This window comes from Plutella xylostella, chromosome 27 (genome assembly GCF_932276165.1).
Source record: "Plutella xylostella chromosome 27, ilPluXylo3.1, whole genome shotgun sequence".
NCBI classification, from domain to species: Eukaryota; Metazoa; Arthropoda; class Insecta; order Lepidoptera; family Plutellidae; genus Plutella; species Plutella xylostella.
In genome coordinates this window covers 7,670,953-7,694,584 of record NC_064007.1, presented here as the reverse complement: position 1 = coordinate 7,694,584, position 23,632 = coordinate 7,670,953, and the positions used below count along the sequence as shown (strand labels likewise).

Below are 23,632 nucleotides of genomic sequence, written 5' to 3'. Positions count from 1 at the left end.
TCATGTCATTTTACGCTGCCTTTTGAATGGGAATTGTCGCCGACTTTCCTTTCATTCAGACGCCGAGTGCCCGCAGTGAAAGTGTTTACCTTACAATAGGATTAACTTTACACCTCTCGTATGCATATATGCATAGAATAGACTGTTGTCTGTTTTGTTTACGTGAATGAGGTGTGCATTGGTTACAATTAGGATTTAACTACAGACATTAAAATAACTTTTCGCATACATATTCATAAGATTCAACTTGCGAAATTTACATATTCCTGTTCATTAATTCATTATTTTCTGATATCAATAGTTCAATAACGTCCGGGATGAAACAGATTTCTTTTGTCATAAGGTTAATTTTAGCACCTAAGCATAGTTTTTGATATAAACAAATTAGTCCGACGAACTTATAAACGCAGATAAGACGCCGGTAAGATGAGATAGAACGGCGACAAAGTGTATGTTTGACCTAACTACACTCTGGCTTCACGAAATCAATATTTCAGAGCCAAATGTACTCTATTACCTACGTTGAATATGACGGTTTTCATTATATCCTGCAAAACTTTGTATTTCGTCAAGCGTACGTAGCCCTCGGTTGGCTAGCAATACTGAAATGTATTCATCACAAATAATTTATGGAAAATATTTCCTCTTCCGTTCTGCAACAGTAGTGAAAATTCTATTATTACTTTTATTTTCTTCTACTTATACATATTTAGGTACTTCTACACCTAAAATAATCTACCAAGCCCTGTCCAGTGACCACTTCTCTTCACCCTCGCCCTCCTGTTCACCATGATGACGATCAATCAGCTCATGCACATGTTTCTTCTTCCACCAGGGTTCTAGCTGAAAACCAGCGCTATGGTTTATCATAGCACCAAGCTGAGCTAGAATCCGTTTCTGCACCGGGAAGCAACACCCTTGCTCATTTTCCTTTGCCTTTTTTTTATTATTTGTTTTATTATTTATTTTTTGTGTTGTTTCCGTGTGTGTGTGTGAAATAAATGTATTTTCTTTCTTTCTTTCTTTTCTTTTCACCAGACTGCCTGTTCAAGATATGCCCGACCAACCGCTACTCCGCTCAGAACCAGTTCTGGAACACGGCGCGCCAGTCGGCCAACAACCACGCCGACACCAGCCTGCTCAAGAGACTGCATGTGAGTGTGATGGCTGGTGACACTTACCCTTAGGCCTAGTTTCACCATACTCTGTTAGATCATAACAAGAGATTAGTTGTTGACTTTAGTCACATCTGTCAATATGGAAATTATATTTTAGATGACACTTAGGGTGTCTTGCACAACAAAGTTAATCAAAATTAAATCTATGACCTCTTGCTCTGACATTATACTGTCAGAGCAAGAGAAAAACTATTTAATTTTATTTAACTTTGTTGTGCAAGACGCCCTTAAAATGTTACAGGGGTGGTAATGATCTATTAGAGTATGGTGAAACTAGGTCTTGACCAGACAGTGTACGGGTAAATAATATGGATCTAACATAATTTTTAACTTTAATTTATTGATAATATTTTGATTTGATTGATTTAATAGCGAAAACCAATGGAAAAAGTGGATCTAGTTGGCACCTGACGTTTCCCTAGGTCACTGCAAGTTTCTATGCATTTATCTGGGATTATTTCGGTGGATTACTCGGGAGCTAGGCTGGCTGAGCTGAAATCAAGTGGATATGTACAAAGGTTCCACTCGAGAGAGCCACGTACAGGAACTTCGCCCCCTCTCAGAATATAATAGATGATACGTCGTCAGCTTTTGCAAATTCATGTCGCCGGCCAACATTTTGCACCTTTAAAAAGGAAATATAAAAATGATTTTTAATTCAATAAAAACTAAATGAAAGTACCTACATAAAAAATGCCAGGAAGATAAAAAAATTCGATTAATTCAGATGTGTTGCGTTGTCTCTCTAGAAATAAATCAATCACATTTGGGAGATGAAAGGAACTTTTTTCACATTTAACCCAACACCTGAAACTTTTCTACAGAAAAAGCATTTCTTTAAGAGATTTATTTTGATCTATATGATAACAGTTTCCGTAAATGCTCTGGCTATATGCCAGAAACTGGAAGAAAATACAGTGGCAAAATGCACCTTATGACACTGGTATTAATGCACATTTTAATGGAGTTTGTTTATGAATGGACTAGGACTTTAATTGCTATCTAGTTCTCCGGAGGATTAGTGTTTGTGTGTTATTAAATGGCGCTATTTTAAGAATAGTTGTAGCTGGATTAAAGAATGGCAAGCTGTTACATACTCAATTGTCTGTAAGGTCACGGTAATAGATGACGGTAGGTTAATTGTAGTGGATCTCATCAATGTTAATAAAAGGAATTTAGAATTTGTGAAATAGGACATGATAGAAGAAACATTACATAGCTTTTTAGCATAATTGTTGGAGCGGAGTGGACTGTATGTGGTTGGTTTGTAGGCCCTGGGGGTGCTTGAAGCTCGTGGGAGTAATAATAAACGGGAATTGTGATTGATCCGTGTATTTTCGTGTGAAGAGCAGAAACGGAAGAGGAAGTTGAACATAGACAATGACATGAAATATAGAAAACATAGACAATAATCATAGATAATTAATGTTGCTAGCCAACATGCTGCGGCCTCACAAGATGAGAAAACAAATAACATTTTTCTTAATAAATGTATGAAATATAACTCTGTGCCTATGTACTTAACACCTTTAGGTATCAATTTACTTTTACAATAATGGTTTTTTAATAATATACCTATACGTATTTGAAAATAACATTCAAAACACAACATTAAGTATATTAACAACTGATGTTATACTATATTAACAACAAAGGGAAATTACACATGTAGTTATCTAATAAAACACAATGATAACAATGGTGTTAACAAAACAGTTTAACAATAACATCAAAGTTAGGTTGAATTATAACTACATTAACAAGTACTTAAAATTAATTACTTACTAAATATTATCCTCAATAGGTAATATGCAAATTTTATTTATAGCCCTAATGTGAGACTTATTATTAGGAGTTCTCACTTCTACAGCTCTAACCTTGCTGTCATGCCCGGGGAAGAGTTTTACAATCCTGGCCATGGGCCACATCATTGGAGGTGCGTTGTCCTCTTTTAAAATAACTAGACTACCTAGTTTAACATTACATACATCAAATTTCCACTTAGGTCTATTTTGTAATACATTTAAATAGTTTTTGTGCCAGACTTTCCAAAATGATTGTTTGATTTGAGTACAAATTTGCCAAAACTTTAATCTATTTTGTGGGATATTAGTGATATCGCTTTCAGGGTACATCATTAAGGCGTTACCAATTAAAAAATGACCTGGTGTAAGGTAAGAGTAGTCAGTTGGGTCAGCGGTCAAGGGTAGCAACGGTCTAGAGTTGAGGACTGCTTCGATTTCACACAGCACAGTACTTAACTGTTCGTAGGTTAACACATTTTTACCTATCACCCTTTTCAGGTGGTACTTTGTACTTTTCACGGACGATTCCCATATCCCTCCGTACGTCGGTGAATAACATGGTATGTAATGGAATTGAATACCCTGTTGAGAAGCGAAATTATAAACTTGCTGACGGTGATTTTGTGAGCTTTGCAACTTATAGAGTTCGTTTAATTGATTATTGGCACCTTTGAATGTGCTAGCATTGTCACAATGTATTTCAGTCATAAGACCTCTCCTCGAAATTTGTCTTCGCAGGCAAGCGAGAAACGTGTCGGTGGTTAAATCTGAAGCTAGCTCGAGGTGAATAGCTTTTGTTGTAAAACATACAAAAACGCAGATGTAACCTTTTCCAATTACTGAGCGTCTTACGCGTGACAATTTAACATCGATAGGTCCAGCGAAGTCTACACCTACTCGCACGAAAGCTCTATTGGTAGAGGTTACTCTACTAGCCGGTAATGAACCCATGAGTTGTTTGGCTACTGTAGCCTTTTGTCTGAAACATGTAATACATTTGTGAGTTATTTTTTTAACTTCTGATAATCCATTACAAATCCAAAATCTTTGATTTAAACTAGATAATAATAGCTTAGGGCCTGCGTGCAGTAGTCTTTCATGCTCACTTCTAATAAGCAGTGTAGTAATGTGAGATTCTCTTGGTAATATAACTGGATGTTTTTGGTTGTAAGTTATATCAGCATGGTCGAGTCTACCACCTACGCGCAGGAGGCCTTCGTTATCTACAAAAGGATGTAAATTTGACAAGTTTCCTTTTAGATTGTAATTTTTGCACAAAGAATCTATCTCTGTTTCGAAATATTTATGTTGTTCGTACTTTATTATAAGCATCAAAGCGGAATTTAATTCAGCACTAGACAAATAGTCGTGATTTATTTTAGTTTTATTTTTATTCATATTGTTTAGAAATCGCAATATGTATGCTAAGAGTCTAACCATCTTTCTAAGATCAGAACAATTGCTGACTAAGCGCTCCAATACATACTCGAGCGGGCCTGTGTGAGACCCGTGGTCGCTGGAGAGCACCAAGCAGTGCTTCACTTCTGGTAAATCAGATGAAGTGTTCGTTTCAGTAATAGGAAAGTTATACTCACTGTCATTCAGGAAACGTGGGCCGTGCCACCATTGCTCGCAACTTGACAGCTCATGCGGCCTGACGCCTCTGCTTACGAGGTCAGCTGGGTTATTATCAGTACTAATATACAACCATTGCCAGCTGACGGTGTGCTGACGGATTACATTTACTCTGTTTGCGACATATGCTTGTAAATTCGTTAATTCCATTTTGAGCCATGCTAGGACAATCTGTGAGTCACTAAATAAGTAAACTTTGCTCACATTAACTTTTAATTTTAATGTGTCGTATGTTTTCGACATTAATTTAGATAACAATAGTGCGGCATTCAATTCGAGCCTTGGCACTGTCATCCCCTTTTTTTGTATAGGGTTTATTCTAGACTTAGAACAGAGTAGATGTAACGTGGTATTACCTGTTGGGGTGGTTACTCGCAGATAGATGCAACAACCGTGTGCCGTGGAACTGGATGCATCTGCAAACCCGATCAACTCCACTGTGTCTTCGTCTGAAAACCTTACATTTCTATTGATTTGAATTGGTTCCATGACTCTTAAGTCTTCGGTGAATTGGATCCATTCCCTTTCTACATCAGTTGGAGGGCATGAATTCCAATCTGTGTTGTTGATCCATAACTTCTGCATTATTGATTTTGTTACTACTATTATCGGATTTATGAAACCGATCGGATCGTAGCACCTACCTATATAACTAAGTATGCTTCTTTTTGTGAGTAGATTTGTATCGAACGTTCCTGGTGAAGTTATGATAAAATTATCCTCTTTAGTATTAATCTGAAGACCTAGGGTTTTCATATTGTAGTTGTCTTTTTGCAAATCAATACTGTCAAAGTGTTGATCCTCCAATGGTATGTCTGACAAAACCAACTCGTTGTTGGAGGACCACTTATGAGTGTTAAAACTGCCTAAACTCAATAACGAGCATAATTGTTGTTTAGCTTCACGTACTGTGGCTAAATCATTGTGAGAATACAACACGTCGTCGACATAAGTGTTGTTCCTTAGTATGAATGCAGCTAAGGGATATTCATTCTCATATCTGTTAGCTAGTTCTATTAAACATCTAGTAGCTAAATAACTCGAACTCTTGAGACCATAGGTTACCCTATCTAGTCTAATGCATTTTATTGGTTGACTGGGATCGTCCCTCCAGAGAATGTTTTGCAGCGATGTGAACGCTGGATCTACCAGGATGTTCCTGAACATGCGCTTGATGTCTGAGGTAATGGTATCCCAAGTAACATTTCATTCGAGCTTAGGTTGTAAGAAATGCCTTTAGGTTTTATAAGGGTTGTGAAAAGGTTAATGCTTTGCTATCTGGTCATATTGAGTACTTGAGAATGATTAATAAGTCCTAAAACCAATTGTTTATTAATACAACCTTGGAGCTGCTAATAAGAGTTTAAATTAACGTTATTTTAACTTGTATTTCAAGAGCATATAGTTCTAGGATCTTATAGTTGTCGTAGACTCCTGATAAGGTTCTAGAAAAGCTAGCATTTATGCTAAAGTGAGAGCTTAAGGTTAAATTTTTAACCTCAATACAACCATAAAGTTATGGAATGTTGAAATCACTTATAAGTAATTTTTAAAACCTATCTTAAACCTTTAGGCTGATGAGAGTTGTCTAGGCAAAAAAATTAGGACTACTTGGTGAAAACCAAAAGCATTGAGCACTGGCTATGAGCTAAACGCATGATTTAAGTCTTTCAAGAATATTTTAAAGCTTTAGAGGCATCCTCAAAATATGTTTAATGCTTTTTAGTAATTTCCTAACGGCCGCCATATTTTTTCACTGAAATAAAAAAAAAAACTTGGCAAAAAGATACATTTTAATTAAGTAGGGGAAAATTCAGTAGCGTATGCTATACTATTCCAAATATATGTTTTTTTATATAGACAGTACTTTTATTTCTTATATAACTTTACACCAAACATAATTTTTTTTCTATTTTTTTAAATTAAAATATCTTCAAATTTATTATTTACAAAAGGCCCGTCACGTATACAGAACTATTATTCAAAAGTACCACGATAAAGTGCTAGTCGCACAAGTTTTTCATATTTCCTGACCTCAGCCTAACTACTTACTATATTTTGTATTAATACAACACTTACAAGTTAGCCATTTTGAATCTTGGAAAGTGTCAGGTAATGGCGCCATTTATTATAATTATTATAAAATCTTACACAGAAACATTTTAAAACCCGAGAGTCCTGGAAAGGCATTACAAATATCCATCAAATATGTTTCAAGTTATAGAAGAGTTACATCCAGGACTAATTTAGAACTTAAAAGCTGTCTTCCAAGGTTATGTTAACGTTAAATTAAGGTTGTGCAGGTTGTATTTAGGTTCTGTGTAAGTAGTTCAAAAGGTTCTGGGTTTGAGCTATAGGTTTTGCTGTAGCTCTCAGAAAGGTTCTAAAACGTGGGCCCTTTTTGCACTCAGGAGGTTAATATAAGGTTAATATAAGGTTATCGAGACTTCTAAGTCTCACGAGTTGATTTCCATACAAAGGTTCTAGAACCTTTTCAAAACCTTTCTAAAACCAAAAATGTTACTTGGGATACCTACCTAATCTGAACAACAGCATAATATCAAATAGATCTCTCTGAACCACAGGACCATTCAACTGTAAGTCATTCAATGATACTTTTTTGTTTGTTTTCATGCTCGCATCAAACACCGAGCGTACTTTTGTTGTTTTACTCTCTGGCTTAATTATTGCATGGTGAGGCATGTAGTAAGCTGCCTGTTTATTGATGTCATACATCTCAATGTCGACATAGTGACCATGACCAAGAGATAAAAATTCATGTATGAATTGTTTATATTGCATGAATAGCTCTGGGTTTGCCATTAATTTCTTTTCTAAGTTATGAAATCTTTTCAGAGCCAAATTAAATGAATCACCTAGTGTCTCTTTTACTTCAGACAGAGGTAATTTCAAGGGCAATGGAACTTGAAACTGTTTATCTTTGAGTTCTACTGAATTTTGGAATATTTGCTCACAGAGCTCATGTTCTGGAGACTTCTCTGAAAATATTTCAGGTACTTTTTCATTTGTCCAAAATTGGCCTAGTGTTTCATTGAGATCCATTTCACATTTTAGCACTACCTTATTACATAATATTTGACCCTTAATGGAACCTGTCGGCAGACTCCCTCCGATGATGTGGCCGAAGTGTGTGTTAAAGATGTGCAGATCATTCTGAGCTGGCGACTGCTTCCCGCTGTTGTTGGCAGGAGTCACACTGCTCTTCTCCGGCAATAGCACCTGAAACATTATGTTGGCACCCATTAACATGTGAATGTCACTTGGCACATTGAATTGCTCGTCTGCCCATTCAATGTTAGATGGAAGCTGTAACTCATCTAAATTGATTTTAGATTGGGGCAGTTGAGAGGTAATCTGATCGGTGACGTGACAGGTTACTGTGGTCTTGAAGGCTGATTTCAGTGAATGAATCTCCAACGGGACGCAGTATTTCAAATGGTTCTTTGCATTTGATATGCCTATTATATTTGTGGCACTTTGTTTGGGAGTTAAACCCAAGAGCTGGACTAGTTTTGAGGTGACTATTGAAACTTGAGATCCACTGTCCAGTAGTGCTTTGAAATGAACCTCTGTACCATCCTTTGCAATAGCCTTCACTCTAGCTGTGGGTAAAAGTACATTACTGTTATTATTGCCTGTTAAAGTAACAGGAGGTGCGAGGGCAGGCTCATTGTAATGCACCAGAGTGTTGTGGGGTCCTTTGCACTCAGCACATCTGAAGTGAAACCTACACTTTGAAAAATGCGCACCAAGACAGACATTGCACAGCTTATTTTGTTTAACAAAATCTATCCTCTCCTTGCTCGCCATTAACTGAAATTTTTTGCAATTAAATAGCTTATGATTTGTCGACTTACAATTTAAGCAGGTTGGCGGCTTGTCAGCTGCGGCTGCATGTGCTGCTACCTTCCCGTAGTTCGACCATCTTGCTTGGGGTGGTTGGTGGTGACTCTGGTCGGTGCCCTCCAGCGCCAGAGCCCTTTTTTCCAGATAGCAGAGCAAATCCTCCAGGCTGGGTTCGGCGTCCAGGTCCCGCTCGAGTTGATATGCCCGAGACGTATAACCATCTAATTTGCGTAGAATTATACATGTTAGTATGTGATCCCAGTATATGATGTTTGGATTGTGGTTTTTTATGGCAGCTACTTGTTGCCTAATAGCTGATACAAACTCTCTTAAGTTGCCTGCTGTTGACTTTCCTACTGTCCTCAAATCTAGAAGGTTGCATATATGTTCATTGACAATTCTGTTCTTATTCTCATATCTATTTTTAAGGAGTTTAAGAGCTTCCTGATAGCTTTCACCTACCAATGGCAGGTTCTTGATGAGATCAAAAGGCTCTTCTCTCACAAATGATCTGAGGTAATACAGTTTTTGGATGTTATCTAGACTATTGTTGTTGTCAATTAGTGACATGAATATGTTTATAAAGGGTACATAATCTATGAATTTACCTGTGAAAGTTTGTATATCTATAGGAGGTAACTTTATTGCACTTGTAGCTGGAGTTGAAGATACAGTTGCCGCTGGAATCTGAGGTGGTGACCGTGAATTTATCTCTTTGTTTAAAATCGTGGCAATCGTACAAAACTGGTCTTCTACAATTGCGAAATCCTCAGAATCTTCGTGATCTATGCACAAGATTTCTTTGCTGAGGGATTCGTACTCCAGAAATGCACTATTTACTTTCTCCAATTTAAGTTTCAAAGTTTCTAGCGGCAACTGTGACAACTCATTTCTAACGAAGCTATATAAACGTGTAATGGTACCTTTTACGAAGCCCCTTGCGGATTTTAGCTTTTTTAAATCCATTTTTGGTTGTAAATACAATTGCACCACTTAACTTTTAGCACTTATAGTCACTAATACTAAAATATTGTTCGATGTCAACCGAAAAATGGCGGCGTGAGTTGAATTTTTTCTGATTTGCACTTTGCGTTTGCGACTTTGACGGCTGCGGCGGCTCGGCTGACAGTCGGCGGTATCTTCGTGCGCCGGATGCACTCGGCCCGCAGAATCGCGCGCGCCGATTGGTCGATGGCACTGTTCTCAGCGCAGACTCGCTGATTCGCGCTCGCTGATTGGTTGTTGGTGGCGCTGATCTCAGCGCAGTCTTGCCAACCTCGACGATCGAAATTGCACCTTCCGCTGCGTTCTTGTTGCACACCACGATGGATAATTTGCGTGGAGCTGCAAGATGGCGCCCTTTTTGAACTTGTATGGCGCGAAGCTCGAAAATAGTTCGCACGGATTTTGCGTTTGTCGTACTTCCCAGCTTACCCCTCGATCCGAGAAGGACCATGGAGCGGAGTGGACTGTATGTGGTTGGTTTGTAGGCCCTGGGGGTGCTTGAAGCTCGTGGGAGTAATAATAAACGGGAATTGTGATTGATCCGTGTATTTTCGTGTGAAGAGCAGAAACGGAAGAGGAAGTTGAACATAGACAATGACATGAAATATAGAAAACATAGACAATAATCATAGATAATTAATGTTGCTAGCCAACAATTGTAGAAATACAAAGTTTTGTTGGGTGGCTGCGCTAACCACTTATTAGGCGGTTAACACACTGCACCGCGGCGGCAGGGTAGGCGTTTTTTCTACAGGGTTTTGCAAAAAGGTTAAACTAAGCCGAAAGGGGGTGACTCAGGGTGTCATTCTGGAGGTGTTCTACGAGTTTTGAAAATTAGCTCTCTAAATCCCCTGGGCTGGGATTATTATCCTAATCCTTATGCTAACTCTCTGATTATGTTTAAACAAATCTCCTATGCATATTTCCGACACCACAGCCATAAGCTTTCAAGACATGAGTCCTCCCAGCCGGCTTCAAAATGCATAATTCAGTGTTGCCATAAACACCTGAACTTTACCCCACATCTATCTTTGAAGTGGAATCCGTTTCCCGACATTAAAGCCCATCACATCTGATTGATGACTCCATTACTATGATACACAACGATTGTGTATAGTCTTAATTATGTTTGTTTAAAAGATTTATTTGTTTAGCGTATTTCGGATTTTGGATAACATTAGAAGAACAAAAAATGAATATTTATAAACATGGAACTAATGGTGCTTTCTTATAGCGTTAAACAGTGAGATAAATCATAACACTTGATAATGTTTGGTTGGATTATGTTTTGGGAGAGATTCTGAAGTAACCACAGTTAAATATGGGGCTGTCAAAACCTAAAAATTCTTCAAAATGTGTTTGTATTTCAGAGTGGAAGCTTGTATGTCGTTCGAAGTACTTTCAAGTAACAAACGAGCAAGAAGCCCTTTACTGAAACTAAAAAAGACGATCAAGTCACTATACCAATTTATAATCCCGAAAAAAAAACAGCTGGCTGTCTTTGCGACATCGTTGGGTTACCTGATTGGACGCTTAGGTCACAAAATAATGTATTTAGGTTGCTAAATCATGGATGGATCTAGGTTTTTCTAACCTTGGTGTTCTCTATTTGACTTGCGACTGAATTCCTTGGGCTGGAATTAAACTTAAATGTTTAATGACCTAGCCGCTCCACCACGTTGTTACATATTTAAACAACTATGTACTTATCATCATCAGGGATCGCTATTTTAAAAACTCCGCCTGTATACTTTTAGGCGCAGGCCACCGTACTTAGTAAATACATAAGCTTATTTACTGTGATATTAATAATTTGCACCTCTGCCGGACATTGGCCGTTTGCACAGTATATTACGTTTTATAAACGTATTTGATTTGATTGATTGATTTTTGGAATTCTTTATTAAATAAATATAAATACAGTTGACACACAAAAAAAATACAAAGTGAGTCGACACACAACTTCAAAATGATTGTTTTTACCAGGCTAGGCACCTACAAAAAACTTATAACATGAACATGACCTAACAACTTAAATAACAATAACTGTTTTAACTTACTAAGCGGTTGCACTGTTTATTAATATTTATTACACATGTACTATTAGTTTTTTAGTTACATTAAGGCATTAAAAAGAAAAGAGAAGAGAATAAATAAATATTATTAAAGTTTTGTTACATTGTAACTTAGGGTACTTGCACAAAATACCAAACTGCGATCGTGAATCGTAACGGTGTAGTCATGTCACGATTCTACTAATTAATGAATTGAGAGTGAAGTTCTTAACTCCAAAACAAAACTATTGCAGATATTAGTTACATATGATATTATAAAGTTATACATTTAATGAAATCGGAACCAATATTATAATGCTAATTTATTTATATAAGTAATTATTATAGTTTTATACAATATAAAATTTTACCTACAGGATATTATACAATAACTTTCATATTTTATTATATTTTACACCTGCTTTTAGTATGAACAATAATGTTAGGATCTTAATTCTTATACCGTAAGCTATATCCAATATACATTAAGCAACTACCTAGCTAACATAGGTAGGCAGTTAAAATAGGAATAGTGGAATGACGACAGATCACGCGCAGTGCGTGTGGACGCTTTGTCTACTAGACGTGGAGCACGTAGTGATGGGGTAAGCGGTAGCGATTGTAACTATCGACATAAGGTAAGTTTCGCATTCGAGAGCGACCGATAGATGAAACCAGACTGTTTTGGTGATAGGGATTTTTTTCTAGGTAGAATTTTTTTGTTAGTTTTAAAATAAATTCATTGATGAGTGGGAATTTAATGTTTTGGTGCAATCTCTTTAAATTGGTTTTGAAGGGAGTGTTGTAAGATATTTTGATAGCTTTGTTTTGAATAACCTGTAGTTTGTTATAGTTAGATTGGCATGTACTGCTCCAGACCGGGGCAGCATACGTCATACATGGGCGTACGAGAGTGGAGTATATGCTCAGCTTAGTTTTGGCGCTAAGGTTACTCCGCCTGTTAAGGATCGGGCTCAGTGCATTTAAGGCTTGTATACCTTTAATCTTTGAAGATTCGACATGCTTGGTCCAGTTCATTTAAAAACAAACTTGGTCCAGTTCATTTAAACACATTTCAAACGTATTTATTAAGTTTATAACTTATACTAGTAATCGTATTGGTTTGTGTTTTTTTATTAATTGGGGGAGAGCCATTTTCTCAGGAGCGAAACACTAATACAGGCTACAAATAAATTTAAAATACATATAATTTCCAAAGCTAATAAAATTATTATCTCCGCCACGCTAATTAACCTACATCCTTTGATATAGAAACGTGTGTTAATTCATTTATATGTCAACAGTGAAGCCACTATATCGTTTGGCGGTCAACAAACTAGGGGAAAATTCTACTATTTTATCATATTTTAAGTTACAGAAATCACAAACAATCGTTAAATCGTTATCCATAAAAGAAACAACTTTGAAATGGATATACTTAATCAAGATCAAAGTAGGTATTCATGTAGAATTAAATAAGATAATAATAATAATACTTTTATTTTTTTAATTTATTTATTTCACAAAATACTGTATAAATAAGATGTAGGTGCATACAGTTAATGTTGAAAAAGCGTTACAGTTTTTTCCGAGGCTTCGTAGCGCTGCGTTAACCATTACTCTATCTCGTTATATTTTGCGTGACAATTTTCGTCCGTTCGTTCGTCGATTTAGAGACTGACCCCCCTTGATGCTAATCCTTTAACTGCTCTGCTACCTCGAATCACCGTCATTCTAAGTGTTAGGTATAGGGGGTATATGGAAATTAAAACAATTTGAAAAAATATTACTTCACGACCTTAGGTTGGTAGAAATTTACTATAATATTTATGTATGTTTATATTTTATTATTTATTTATCATGTATGTAAATATATATTATTATCTGGATATATATTGTTAATTTTGTAAATATATATTTTATTATAGACGTGTAATAGGTATAGTTAATTCTAATTAAATTCTATAAGATGTTATGTGTAAATATTAGGTTATGTTACTTTTGTATGCAAACATAAATTTAGTTATTAAGAGTTTAGACACTTGTCTCCTTACCTTCAGGGTTGACTGGAAGAGATCGCGTTTAGGCGATAAGTCCGCCCTTGTATACTAGGTAGTTAAGTTTATTTCTCTTCATCTTTTATTGTAACTAAGTATGTATTTTGTATACAATAAAGTGTTAAAATAAATAAATAAAATAAATAAAGGCGTCTTGTTCACAAACGACAATTTAATAACAAACTGTTGCCGTGTCAACGCACTCCAACTCTCTTGCGTACATAAAGCTAAGAAGAATCTAATGCTATTATCACCATTCCAGCATGCGGCCGAAATCGAAAAGAAGCAGAACGAGCTGGAGACGCGCAAGCTGCTCGGCAGCGACGTGAAGTACGGCAGCGTGGTGCAGCTGCTGCACGTCAAGTCTAACAAGTTCCTCACGGTGAGTGTCTTCTTCTTCTTCATTCCCGCTACTCCTCCGAGGAGTCTGGGGCTGACTCCTGGCGCTTCCATCCTTCTCTGTCGGGGGCCAGCAAGTTGAGCTCTGGCCACGACTTCCCTTTCTCTCGGGCCTCGCTAACTATGGACCGACGACCTGACAGTGAGTGTCTGTAGCCAATGAGCGGACGTCGCTAGACGCAGGAGCCAATGAGCGGTCGCCGCTAGACTCAGGAGCCAATAGAAGAAGAACACACGTCAAGTCCAACAAGTTCCTCACGGTGAGTGTCTGCAGCCAATGAGCGGGCGCCGCTAGACGCAGTGGCCAATGAGCGTTCACTGCTGCACGTCAAGTCCAACAAGTTCCTCACGGTGAGTGTGTAGCCAATGAGCGGGCGCCGCTAGATGTAGGAGCCAATGAGCGTTCACTGCTGCACATGTAGAGAAGAACACACGTCAAGTCCAACAAGTTCCTCACGGTGAGTGTCTGCAGCCAATGAGCGACCGCCGCTAGACGCAGGAGCCAATGAGCGGTCGCCGCTAGACGCAGGAGCCAATGAGCGGTCGCCGCTAGACGCAGGAGCCAATGAGCGGTCGCCGCTAGACGTAGGAGCCAATGAGCGGGCGCCGCTAGACGCAGGAGCCAATGAGCGGGCGCCCATAGACGCAGGAGCCAATGAGCGTTCACTGCTGCACGTGTAGAGAAGAACACACGTCAAGTCCAACAAGTTCCTCACGGTGAGTGTCTGCAGCCAATGAGCGGTCGCCGCTAGACGCAGGAGCCAATGAGCGGGCGCCGCTAGACGCAGGAGCCAATGAGCGTTCACTGCTGCACGTCAAGTCCAACAAGTTCCTCACGGTGAGTGTGTGCAGCCAATGGGCGGGCGCCGCTAGACGCGGGAGCCAATGAGCGGTCGCCGCTAGACACAGTGGCCAATGAGCGTTCACTGCTGCACATGAAGCATCATGTGCAATGATGGCTCTATTAGTGAATTCACGGATCATAGTGATAACGCCAGCGGTACTGCATTATCAAGCATGATTTTTGGCGCCACATAACTAAACCGGAAATGAAACTTGGATCTGGACTTTATCATAATCATGAAGATTTTTTTTCCTATTAATATGTACATTTAGATCCATACTCGGCTTCTTTGACCGTAAAATCTTGTGCATATCAGAATTTTTCTGCCTTCGTTCAAAGTTTCGAAGCTCAATAAATGCATTTTATTTTATGAGTCCCGAGCGAAATTGAAGTCACTCTCAATAATCCCCTATTGGATATTGAAATCTGAATACTTACAGCTTCCGTCGTTATTGAATCTGCTATAAATCTTATCAAGAAGTATTTAAGTTCACTATATACAGGACGGAATTTTATTAGCGATCTGCCTGCAGGCAACTTTTTAACTAGATACTTAGATGTATAAAATATTGTATTGTTTTGGCGATCTTGTGATTTCCCTTTTGTAAGGTATCATTCTTGAATAATACCTTCGCCCATGTGTGTGTGAGTGTATCATATTTTATTAATGATCAAAGACGTGGACCCCACTTCTAGACCGCAAGACTTTTGAGGCGAGTGCCAATTTTTTTTTTTGCATAATAAAATGGAATGTTTTTCTAACGTAATAACAATGTCCACAGGTGAACAAGCGGCTGCCAGCCCTGCTAGAGAAGAACGCGATGCGAGTGTCTCTGGACGCCAACGGCAACGAGGGCTCCTGGTTCTATGTCATGCCGTTCTACAAGCTGCGCTCCAGAGGTTTGTTGTGGAGGTTTTACAGGGTGTTCGATACATGGACTGTTTTTTGGGGTGATAGAGGAGGTCTCGTTGGGAATGATTCTTATTTTAGAACGTAGATATACATTGTAAAATTCGCCAAAGACTTCGTATATATGTTGAAAATTGTATCAACAATTGTTTGCATGGCCGCCAAAAAGAGGTAATCAATCGCCATACAAAAGTCGGTCCATTCGCCGAAAACCCTGTATCAAATTGCAATTGAATTTCTTTTATGAATACGTGTGTATTCTATTCACACTCATTACCTCAGGAGGTGTCTGCCTAGATAAACTACCAAACTATTCTTTAGAATCTAATATTTGGATAAATATTAATTTAAAGGACTAACTTTTATGCTATATTGAATTTTACATAGTCTTTTCTACATCTTACAGTCACGTAGATTGTAGTCCGTCTGTACGCAAAAAGCACATGTTCTTCCTTAAAACCTTCACCTGACTTCGAAACTTTTTAAACTTTCGCATCATAACTCGCCTCCCGCTAAACGGGCCGCGACGGAGGCTGGAATAATTTAATAAGACGCGAAGTGGCTGCACTCAGCCAGCCCATTATAGGCTGGCGAGCCTCTCAATTAACTAGTTTACGTTCTATACGATCATGTGTGGGTATGTTAGATCGATGGGTTATAGGCTTGTTAATTATGAAGTAAGACTTTGATATTTTCGAAAAAAACTATTCTTTGATTTCGATGGAATTATCATCCTCGGCTGGAAATGGAGACCTTCTATTAGCGTTCTTTGTAATATTTCAATGATCCACAGCCGTTACTGGACTGGTTCATCCGACCTTAGATTCCGACTTACACCTGAAGGTAGTCGGTCCAGCCGGCTCCTTATGTTACTCCTATCCTACTAATGTATTGGGGGGCATACCTAAAGGCGAAAGTTTGTTTATATGGATGGATGGAAAGCTGTGTGTATGTAGGAAGCTGACACATTAGATTAAGCTATAGACCATGTTATTTCCCGAAAGTCCAACAAGAAAACTTTTTACGTTGAACAGGAACTCGCAAAAAATGCTTGCAAAAATGTAATGCTAGTGTTTTTTGTGTGTAATGTTTTTTTTTTTAAATAATGTCTTCTTCCGCAGATGACAACGTGGTGGTCGGCGACAAGGTGATAATGAATCCGGTGAACGCGGGGCAGCAAGTCCTGCACGTGTCCAGTAGTCACGAGCTGCCCGACAACTCTGGGTGCATGGAGGTACGTTATATATTATATTTATCTACAGCTAGCCTAGCACAGGGCGCAAGACGTGTCAAGATGTGACAGAAAAATTCCGTCGCGCTAGATCTCGCGGCCGCACGATGTGAGCGCGACGGAAAACTTTTGTCACATATTGGTATGCGTGTTTTGCGCCCGGTGCTAGGCTAGCTGGGTATTGTCAGAAATCAGAATAATAAAATATGAAGGTTCCCATCTATGGGAATTTTGAACCAATATTGCTCTAGCAGCTTAGTGAGGTCCCTCCTGTGGCATTAGAATACACACATCCTGTAGGACAAAGCTGTGTTGTGAGTTTTAGCAATCTGCTTCCCATCGACTAGCTAAAAATAAGTGTTTTAATAAAATTATGTTTGCTAGTTTTCTGCTCAATTCCTCACTCTACTAATAAAACCAGTTAAATTATCAGTATAGTATCTTGTTTTATTAATTTCAGGTGAACGTAGTCAACTCTTCAACGTCATGGAAGGTGTCTCTATTCTTGGAGCACAAGGAAAACCAGGAGGACATTCTGGTGGGAGGGGATGTCGTGCGTCTCTTTCACGCTGAGCAGGTGGGTGTAGTGCTGTCTCTTCCGCTCTTATGTTACTGCTATAATATACTGTTGGTATTTAATTATCACTTTTTAGTATGTATGTATTAAAATATTGATCGAAACTTAGATACATGCTAAACGCTTCAAGATGCTGGTAACACCTTATAAATGTGGCCAATTTCGTTCTGAACACCCGTTAAACATGGTTGAATTTTTTGACTAGTATGTTGTGTCTACTTCAGACTAAAAAGACAGATTTTTTCGCCTAGCTTGACCCAGCCGACCTGAAAGATCTGAAAACGCTTTGTTTAATATATCACTCCCATGCTAAACGCTTCAAGATGCTGGTAACACCTTATAAATGTGGCCAATTCCGTTCTGAACACCCGTTAAACATGGTTGAATTTTTTGACTAGTATGTTGTGTCTACTTCAGACTAAAAAGACAGATTTTTTCGCCTAGCTTGACCCAGCCGACCTGAAAGATCTGAAAACGCTTTATTTTCTGAAAGTTGGACCTATGTAAAGAAATCGACTTTTGTCTCCAACTTTACATCCTTCTAGCATAGATATCTCAAATATACAATCAGAAAATCTAGCAGGTCTAAAACGTATTTGTTAGTTCCTGTCCGTACTTTTCTTGTTATGTAGCTGTTTACTGTGTCATATGATTTATATGTATTCGACTATTATAATTTTTTCACAGGAGAAATTCCTAACCATGGATGAGTACCAGAAGCGCCAGCACGTGTTCCTGCGCACCACCGGCCGCTCCTCCGCCACCGCCGCGACTAGCAGCAAAGCTCTGTGGGAGATCGAGGTGGGTTTCTGTCTATCATCATCATCATCGTCATCAGACCGTAATCGAAAACTGCTGGACACAGGCCTAAGGAGCGCCACAACTCTCTGTCCTCCTTTCCGGTTTTCCTCAGATAGTCACTACCGGCCACCTGTCTAAGGTGCAGTGTGATATTCAGGTCGGTGTCAGTATATATTACGTTTACATGGTGTTCCAACAGTGGCAAGCCAAAAGGGAATGAATCTCGAACTTCTGCTGGCTTACTATACTTCTTTTGAAAAACCGAGGTGTTAGAGGATATATCTCCCAGAAAATACTGTATGTGAATAATACTGTATTTATTATTAAATTTTCTAATAAACAGGTGGTCCAGCACGACCCGTGTCGCGGCGGCGCGGGCCACTGGAACTCCATATTCCGGTTCAAGCATCTCGCTACAGGCAACTATCTCGCCGCTGAGGCGACCATCAAGGGGCCGTGAGTATTATACCACTTATTTATACTTTATAGAATATAGCACGAGCCCCCTGTGACAGCTATCGAATCTATATAAGAATGTCGAATATAATAGAAAAATTAACTTTATAATTGCCCGACATAAGCATCTGTCAATGAAACGTCATTTAGGACTTGCTAAATTTTACAAAGTTGGTATACGTTTTATTAATGGAACAAATACTTTCTGTTGATGAAGGTTCTAAGTAAAATCTCCGTTCGTAAAGAGTGCTTTGTCTTTGAAAGGATAACAACGCACTCAAGAACTCTAATTCGTACCGTAGCCTAATCAGACACCTTTTTCATCCTTTGTTCAGAAGTGTATTTTACTCCTCGTAACTAATATTATTGTTATCTCTAGCCAACAATAATCAGTAGTGTCACAGTTCAATATATGAAAAGAAAAGCAATTGTATTGCATTACATACAGTGCTTACAGGGTGTGCCGTAAATGAAATAGATTTTCCTTGATAAGTTATTTTATTTATTTACTAGTTTATAAATTAGTTCAGTAATAGGCCTTGACGGCCGTTCAAAAATTGCCGTAGCGGACGGTATTTCACGTCCACATGGCGGGGTATTGGTAAAGTTTTCAACTAGCAATAATCGCACCTCGGATAAACCTCATTGGTTACGATATTGCCTCTGCGCAAAGTTAATTTCATTATTTGCAAGAAAACTATATGTACTCATCGCTAAAACGAAACCATACCGCGATGTAGAAGCGAGTGTAAAGCGCCATCTAGCAAAATACCTCTGAACTAAATATGGGCAGATGCTCAACATCTCAAGGCCATCTTAGTTTTGTAAAGGGGTCAACGTACAAAAGAATTTGCAATACAATAATAATATGATGAAGTTCAACATAATAGAGGGCCGGAATAGTATTTTTTTAAAATTATTGGTTGATCTGTTTAAAAAAATGATTTCTGGACCTTTGGTTAAAGAGTCCATTGAGATAATTATGTAATTATTTTTTTATCTGATGGAACAATTACGGAACACCCTGTAAAATGAGAATTATCTTCTTTACAACTGAGAGACTATCTTTCTTCTCTTTATAAACCACTTTGGCATGCGTCAGTTTTTATTAAATAAATCAACAGATATACCTACAGGTTGTTGTAAAAGTATAAGGCCTTACTACTGTCGATATTGTATTGATGTGGGTAGCATGCACTTATAGAATAAACCAGTCTAACCCCAGTCACCGTCTCGTCTTTGATTCACGCCCGTCTTGACAACTACCTTTTTGTAATACCCTGTATTGTTTTCTGAACTTGCACAGAAATAAATTTGTACATGAAGTAAATTTGTAGTACTAACATAAATAAACTTTTTGAAATGTACCTCAATAGATTATCTACGTATGTGTGTACATAATGAGATTATTAATGCTGTACAGGGTTTTGCAAAAAGGGTTAAATAAACCGAAAGAGGGTGTGACTCAGGGGTCATTCTGAACAACTTTTGCTCTACGAGTTTTGAAAATTCGCGAAAAAAAATGTCCAAAGTAAAAAGTAACGTGACCAACAAAGTTTCTATGGAAAATGAAAATGATCCACTGAGTCACCCCCTTTGTGATATTATGTTTAGTCTTATGGTTCTAATAATTTCTACATATCGGTACCGGTCGGTCCACTAACATTGCAGACTATTTTATATTGTATATTTTTCACAGTGACGACACCATAGAGTCAGGGGAGCCCGCGTACCAACTGGTCTCCGTGTCGCACCCTCATTCTTCGGAAATAGCCACGCTATTCGAGTTGGACCCGACGACAATGACGCACTCTGACGCGCCCGTGCCCCAGACCAGCTATGTGCGGTGAGTGGGACTTATTGTTACATATAGCACACTCGTGGATACTACAATAGGGTTATTTGTTCTATAAGGGGCGGTGTAAACAGCGTGGTAGGCTGTGCTTAAATAGTCTTGGTATGCCTAATTCCCACCGACTACCTATTTCGGGTGTTTAATATAGGAAACTCATTCAGTTGTGTGCCATTGTAAGTGAAATTTATAAGAAATAGCCACGCTATTCGAGCTGGACCCGACTACCATGACGCATTCCGACGCGCCCGTGCCACAGACCAGCTATGTGCGGTGAGTGGGACTTAATGTTGCATATAGCACACTCATGCTTTTATGAGTGAAAGTTGTTGATACGTTTAATACATTGATGGGTACAACGCTAGTCTTATTATTTATTATATGAATCCCCACCGACTACCTATTTGCGGTGTTTAATATAGCATACTCATTCAGTTGTGTCATGAGCGAGTGTATTCCATAATTATAAGTGAATTTTATTGTTACCCATAATAGCATACTCATAAAGGACAGCTATGTGCAGTACTTATTTTTACAAATAGCACACTCATCGAGACATTCCTATGGCATAGACTTGTACGTTCTTATTACACATAGCATATTCATCGACGCCACGTTTTGTCTCATATTCTATATCTACTTACAGCACACTCATGCAAGAGTATACCTGCTTCAAGAGTGATAGGACAGTGCAATAAACGCATTCTTCCTGTTTCAGATTACGTCACTTATGCACACACACATGGGTCCACTCAACGTCGATACCTATTGATAAAGATGAAGAGAAACCGGTCATGTCTAAAGTAAGTATGACAGCCGTATTTTATTATAAAGAAATAATAACCCTCAACAATAAGACCCTCTATTTTGCTCACTTTTCTTGAATGTTCAATCTGGTTATCGTACGAGTAACGCACAATGTACCTACACAGATTTGGTTACAGTCTCCTTTTCTACATTATAATAATTGAATATGAAAAGGTAAGATACACAGTCCGCCATTAATAAAGTGTTTTCAACTGGCATCAAAAATGCAGAAGTCCACTTGAAACAGGTGTGTTAAGATTGTTTCTGCAAGTAAAAATGCATAATATTTTATCATGTAAACTTGCAGACGTAGACTTCAGCTATATTTATTGCAAGTGTAAACCATGCTTTACACACGTACTCACACTATTGAATTACCTTCCAGGTGGGATGTTCCCTGGTGAAGGAAGACAAGGAGGCCTTCGCGCTAATATCAGTGTCTCCCAGCGAAGTGAGGGACCTCGACTTCGCGAACGACGCGTGCAAAGTTCTGTCCACGCTCAGCACTAAGCTACAGAACGGGAATATAGAGCATAATGAGAGGAAGTAAGTGCGGTTTTAGATTATTTGTTATATTTGTGTGTATTTATTTTTGGCGGAAATAAGGACTAGGAATGTTTATCAGATGTTAATTTTTCAAATGCATTTTAAATGTGTCAAGCATCCTCTGAGCGTAGTTTTAAATTTAAAGTGGTAGTACAGTTTTTATTTGGCCCCTAAAGTCTAAAATATGAAAATATTGTTGGTTGGAAGTTTGTATTAACAGGCTGTGACTTCAAAACGACAAAAAACATTTTTTTTTAATTATTTTCTTAAAGCTGTATAAAAAGTAGTCTAGCAGCCCTACGTAACTTAACGTACGGTTGATACTACTCGTAATATCTCCGTATATTAATTTACCAACGATTTTGATATCGACCTCTCGAGTAATTTCACTCCATTTTAAGTACACTAAATTTTTTCTAACACCCTATACAACACTTCCTGTCCCCAGAGCGCTAACCTGCCTGCTCCAAGACATAGTCTACTTCATCGCCGGCTTCGAGAACGAGCCGAACAAGTCCGAGGCTCTGGACCTGATTGTCGAGAACCCGAACCGAGATAGACAGAAGCTGCTGCGAGAGCAGTACATACTGAGGCAGCTGTTCAAGATACTGCAGGTGAGTGAGTGAGATAGATGCAGTTTGATAAACAAACGTTTATTTGACACATAGACAGCAACAACAACAAAAATACAGAAAATGAGAGAACAAAAAGTAAAAAATGCTGTCAACATACAAAACAATAACGCAACGGGTTGCTGTTTGTCAAAAAGGCGCCATCTCAACATATGCTGTGCACGATAAGGCTACAGCGCTGGTTTTCAGCTGGCCCTTTTAAAGTGACTTCAGTGACGATCACGTTTGCGGGTTTGGTCTTTGATTTTGTGTTGGTGCTGATAGTGATGCATGTTATTTGATGTTCATTATTCTGACTGTAGGTGTACTGGCAGTTTTTTCTGATAATGAATACACTTATTTTATAACCTTGAATTTTTTGTTTTTTGTACAGTAAAGTTTATGTTTTTTTTTGCATATTTTTATCGGAACAAATTGCGTGCAATTTGTCGAAAAGGGCTTTCAGCTTAATTTTAATACCACACCTGCTTTCGCACTTGCCTACGGATAATATATTTGTATATTGCACCTTACCCTATTCCACAAGATAACACTAAAATCCCCAAATCCCACGGCACTACACAGCATGCATCAACCATTCAATTAACGACCTTAGCTATACATATTTCAGGGTCCATTCCAGGAGACGCCAGACAGCGATGCGTTCCTCAAGATCGAAGAGCTGACGGACCCGAGATACGCCCCGTATAAGAACATATTTAGACTGTGTTATAGGATACTGAAGCTCAGCCAGCAGGATTATAGGAAGAATCAAGTGAGTTACTTAAGTACATGTTAGATTAAAGGCGTAATACAGTCATGGGCAATCAAAAAGTTCCACCTGCCATTGACATGTCACTGGAACTATTTCATTGCTCGTGAGTGTATAAGACGAAACATCTGAGCAATTTTTCATCTATTTCTTGCATTTCAAGCAAATTAAACCGACCTTAGCACAGCAATATCTAGGCAATCAAATCAAGGCGTATTTGAGCAG

The 23,632-nt window shown here is 38.5% G+C and overlaps 1 protein-coding gene, 1 long non-coding RNA gene and 1 other non-coding gene across 3 annotated transcripts in view; 1 reads left to right on the top strand and 2 right to left on the bottom strand.

Moving 5' to 3' along the window:
• The window catches only part of LOC105395447 (inositol 1,4,5-trisphosphate receptor), a 90,531-nt gene that overhangs the window by 10,767 nt on the left and 56,132 nt on the right, over nt 1–23,632 (top strand). Inside the window, exons 4-15 of the mRNA XM_048631075.1 lie at nt 1,039–1,154; nt 13,864–13,983; nt 15,627–15,744; nt 16,876–16,988; nt 17,446–17,562; nt 18,250–18,363; nt 18,707–18,819; nt 20,519–20,665; nt 21,390–21,474; nt 21,864–22,024; nt 22,473–22,638; nt 23,267–23,410. Of these exons, the coding sequence (XP_048487032.1) occupies nt 1,039–1,154; nt 13,864–13,983; nt 15,627–15,744; nt 16,876–16,988; nt 17,446–17,562; nt 18,250–18,363; nt 18,707–18,819; nt 20,519–20,665; nt 21,390–21,474; nt 21,864–22,024; nt 22,473–22,638; nt 23,267–23,410 (1,514 nt within the window). The remainder of the gene's footprint in view (nt 1–1,038; nt 1,155–13,863; nt 13,984–15,626; nt 15,745–16,875; nt 16,989–17,445; nt 17,563–18,249; nt 18,364–18,706; nt 18,820–20,518; nt 20,666–21,389; nt 21,475–21,863; nt 22,025–22,472; nt 22,639–23,266; nt 23,411–23,632) is intronic.
• LOC119694753 lies at nt 7,154–10,139 on the bottom strand. Its single transcript, XR_007267906.1, has 3 exons — nt 9,409–10,139; nt 8,497–8,706; nt 7,154–7,858 (listed from the first exon to the last, which is right to left on the bottom strand). It is a non-coding gene; the product is annotated as an uncharacterized LOC119694753 (long non-coding RNA).
• LOC119691865 lies at nt 19,356–19,494 on the bottom strand. Its single transcript, XR_005254039.1, has one exon. It is a non-coding gene; the product is annotated as a U4 spliceosomal RNA (small nuclear RNA).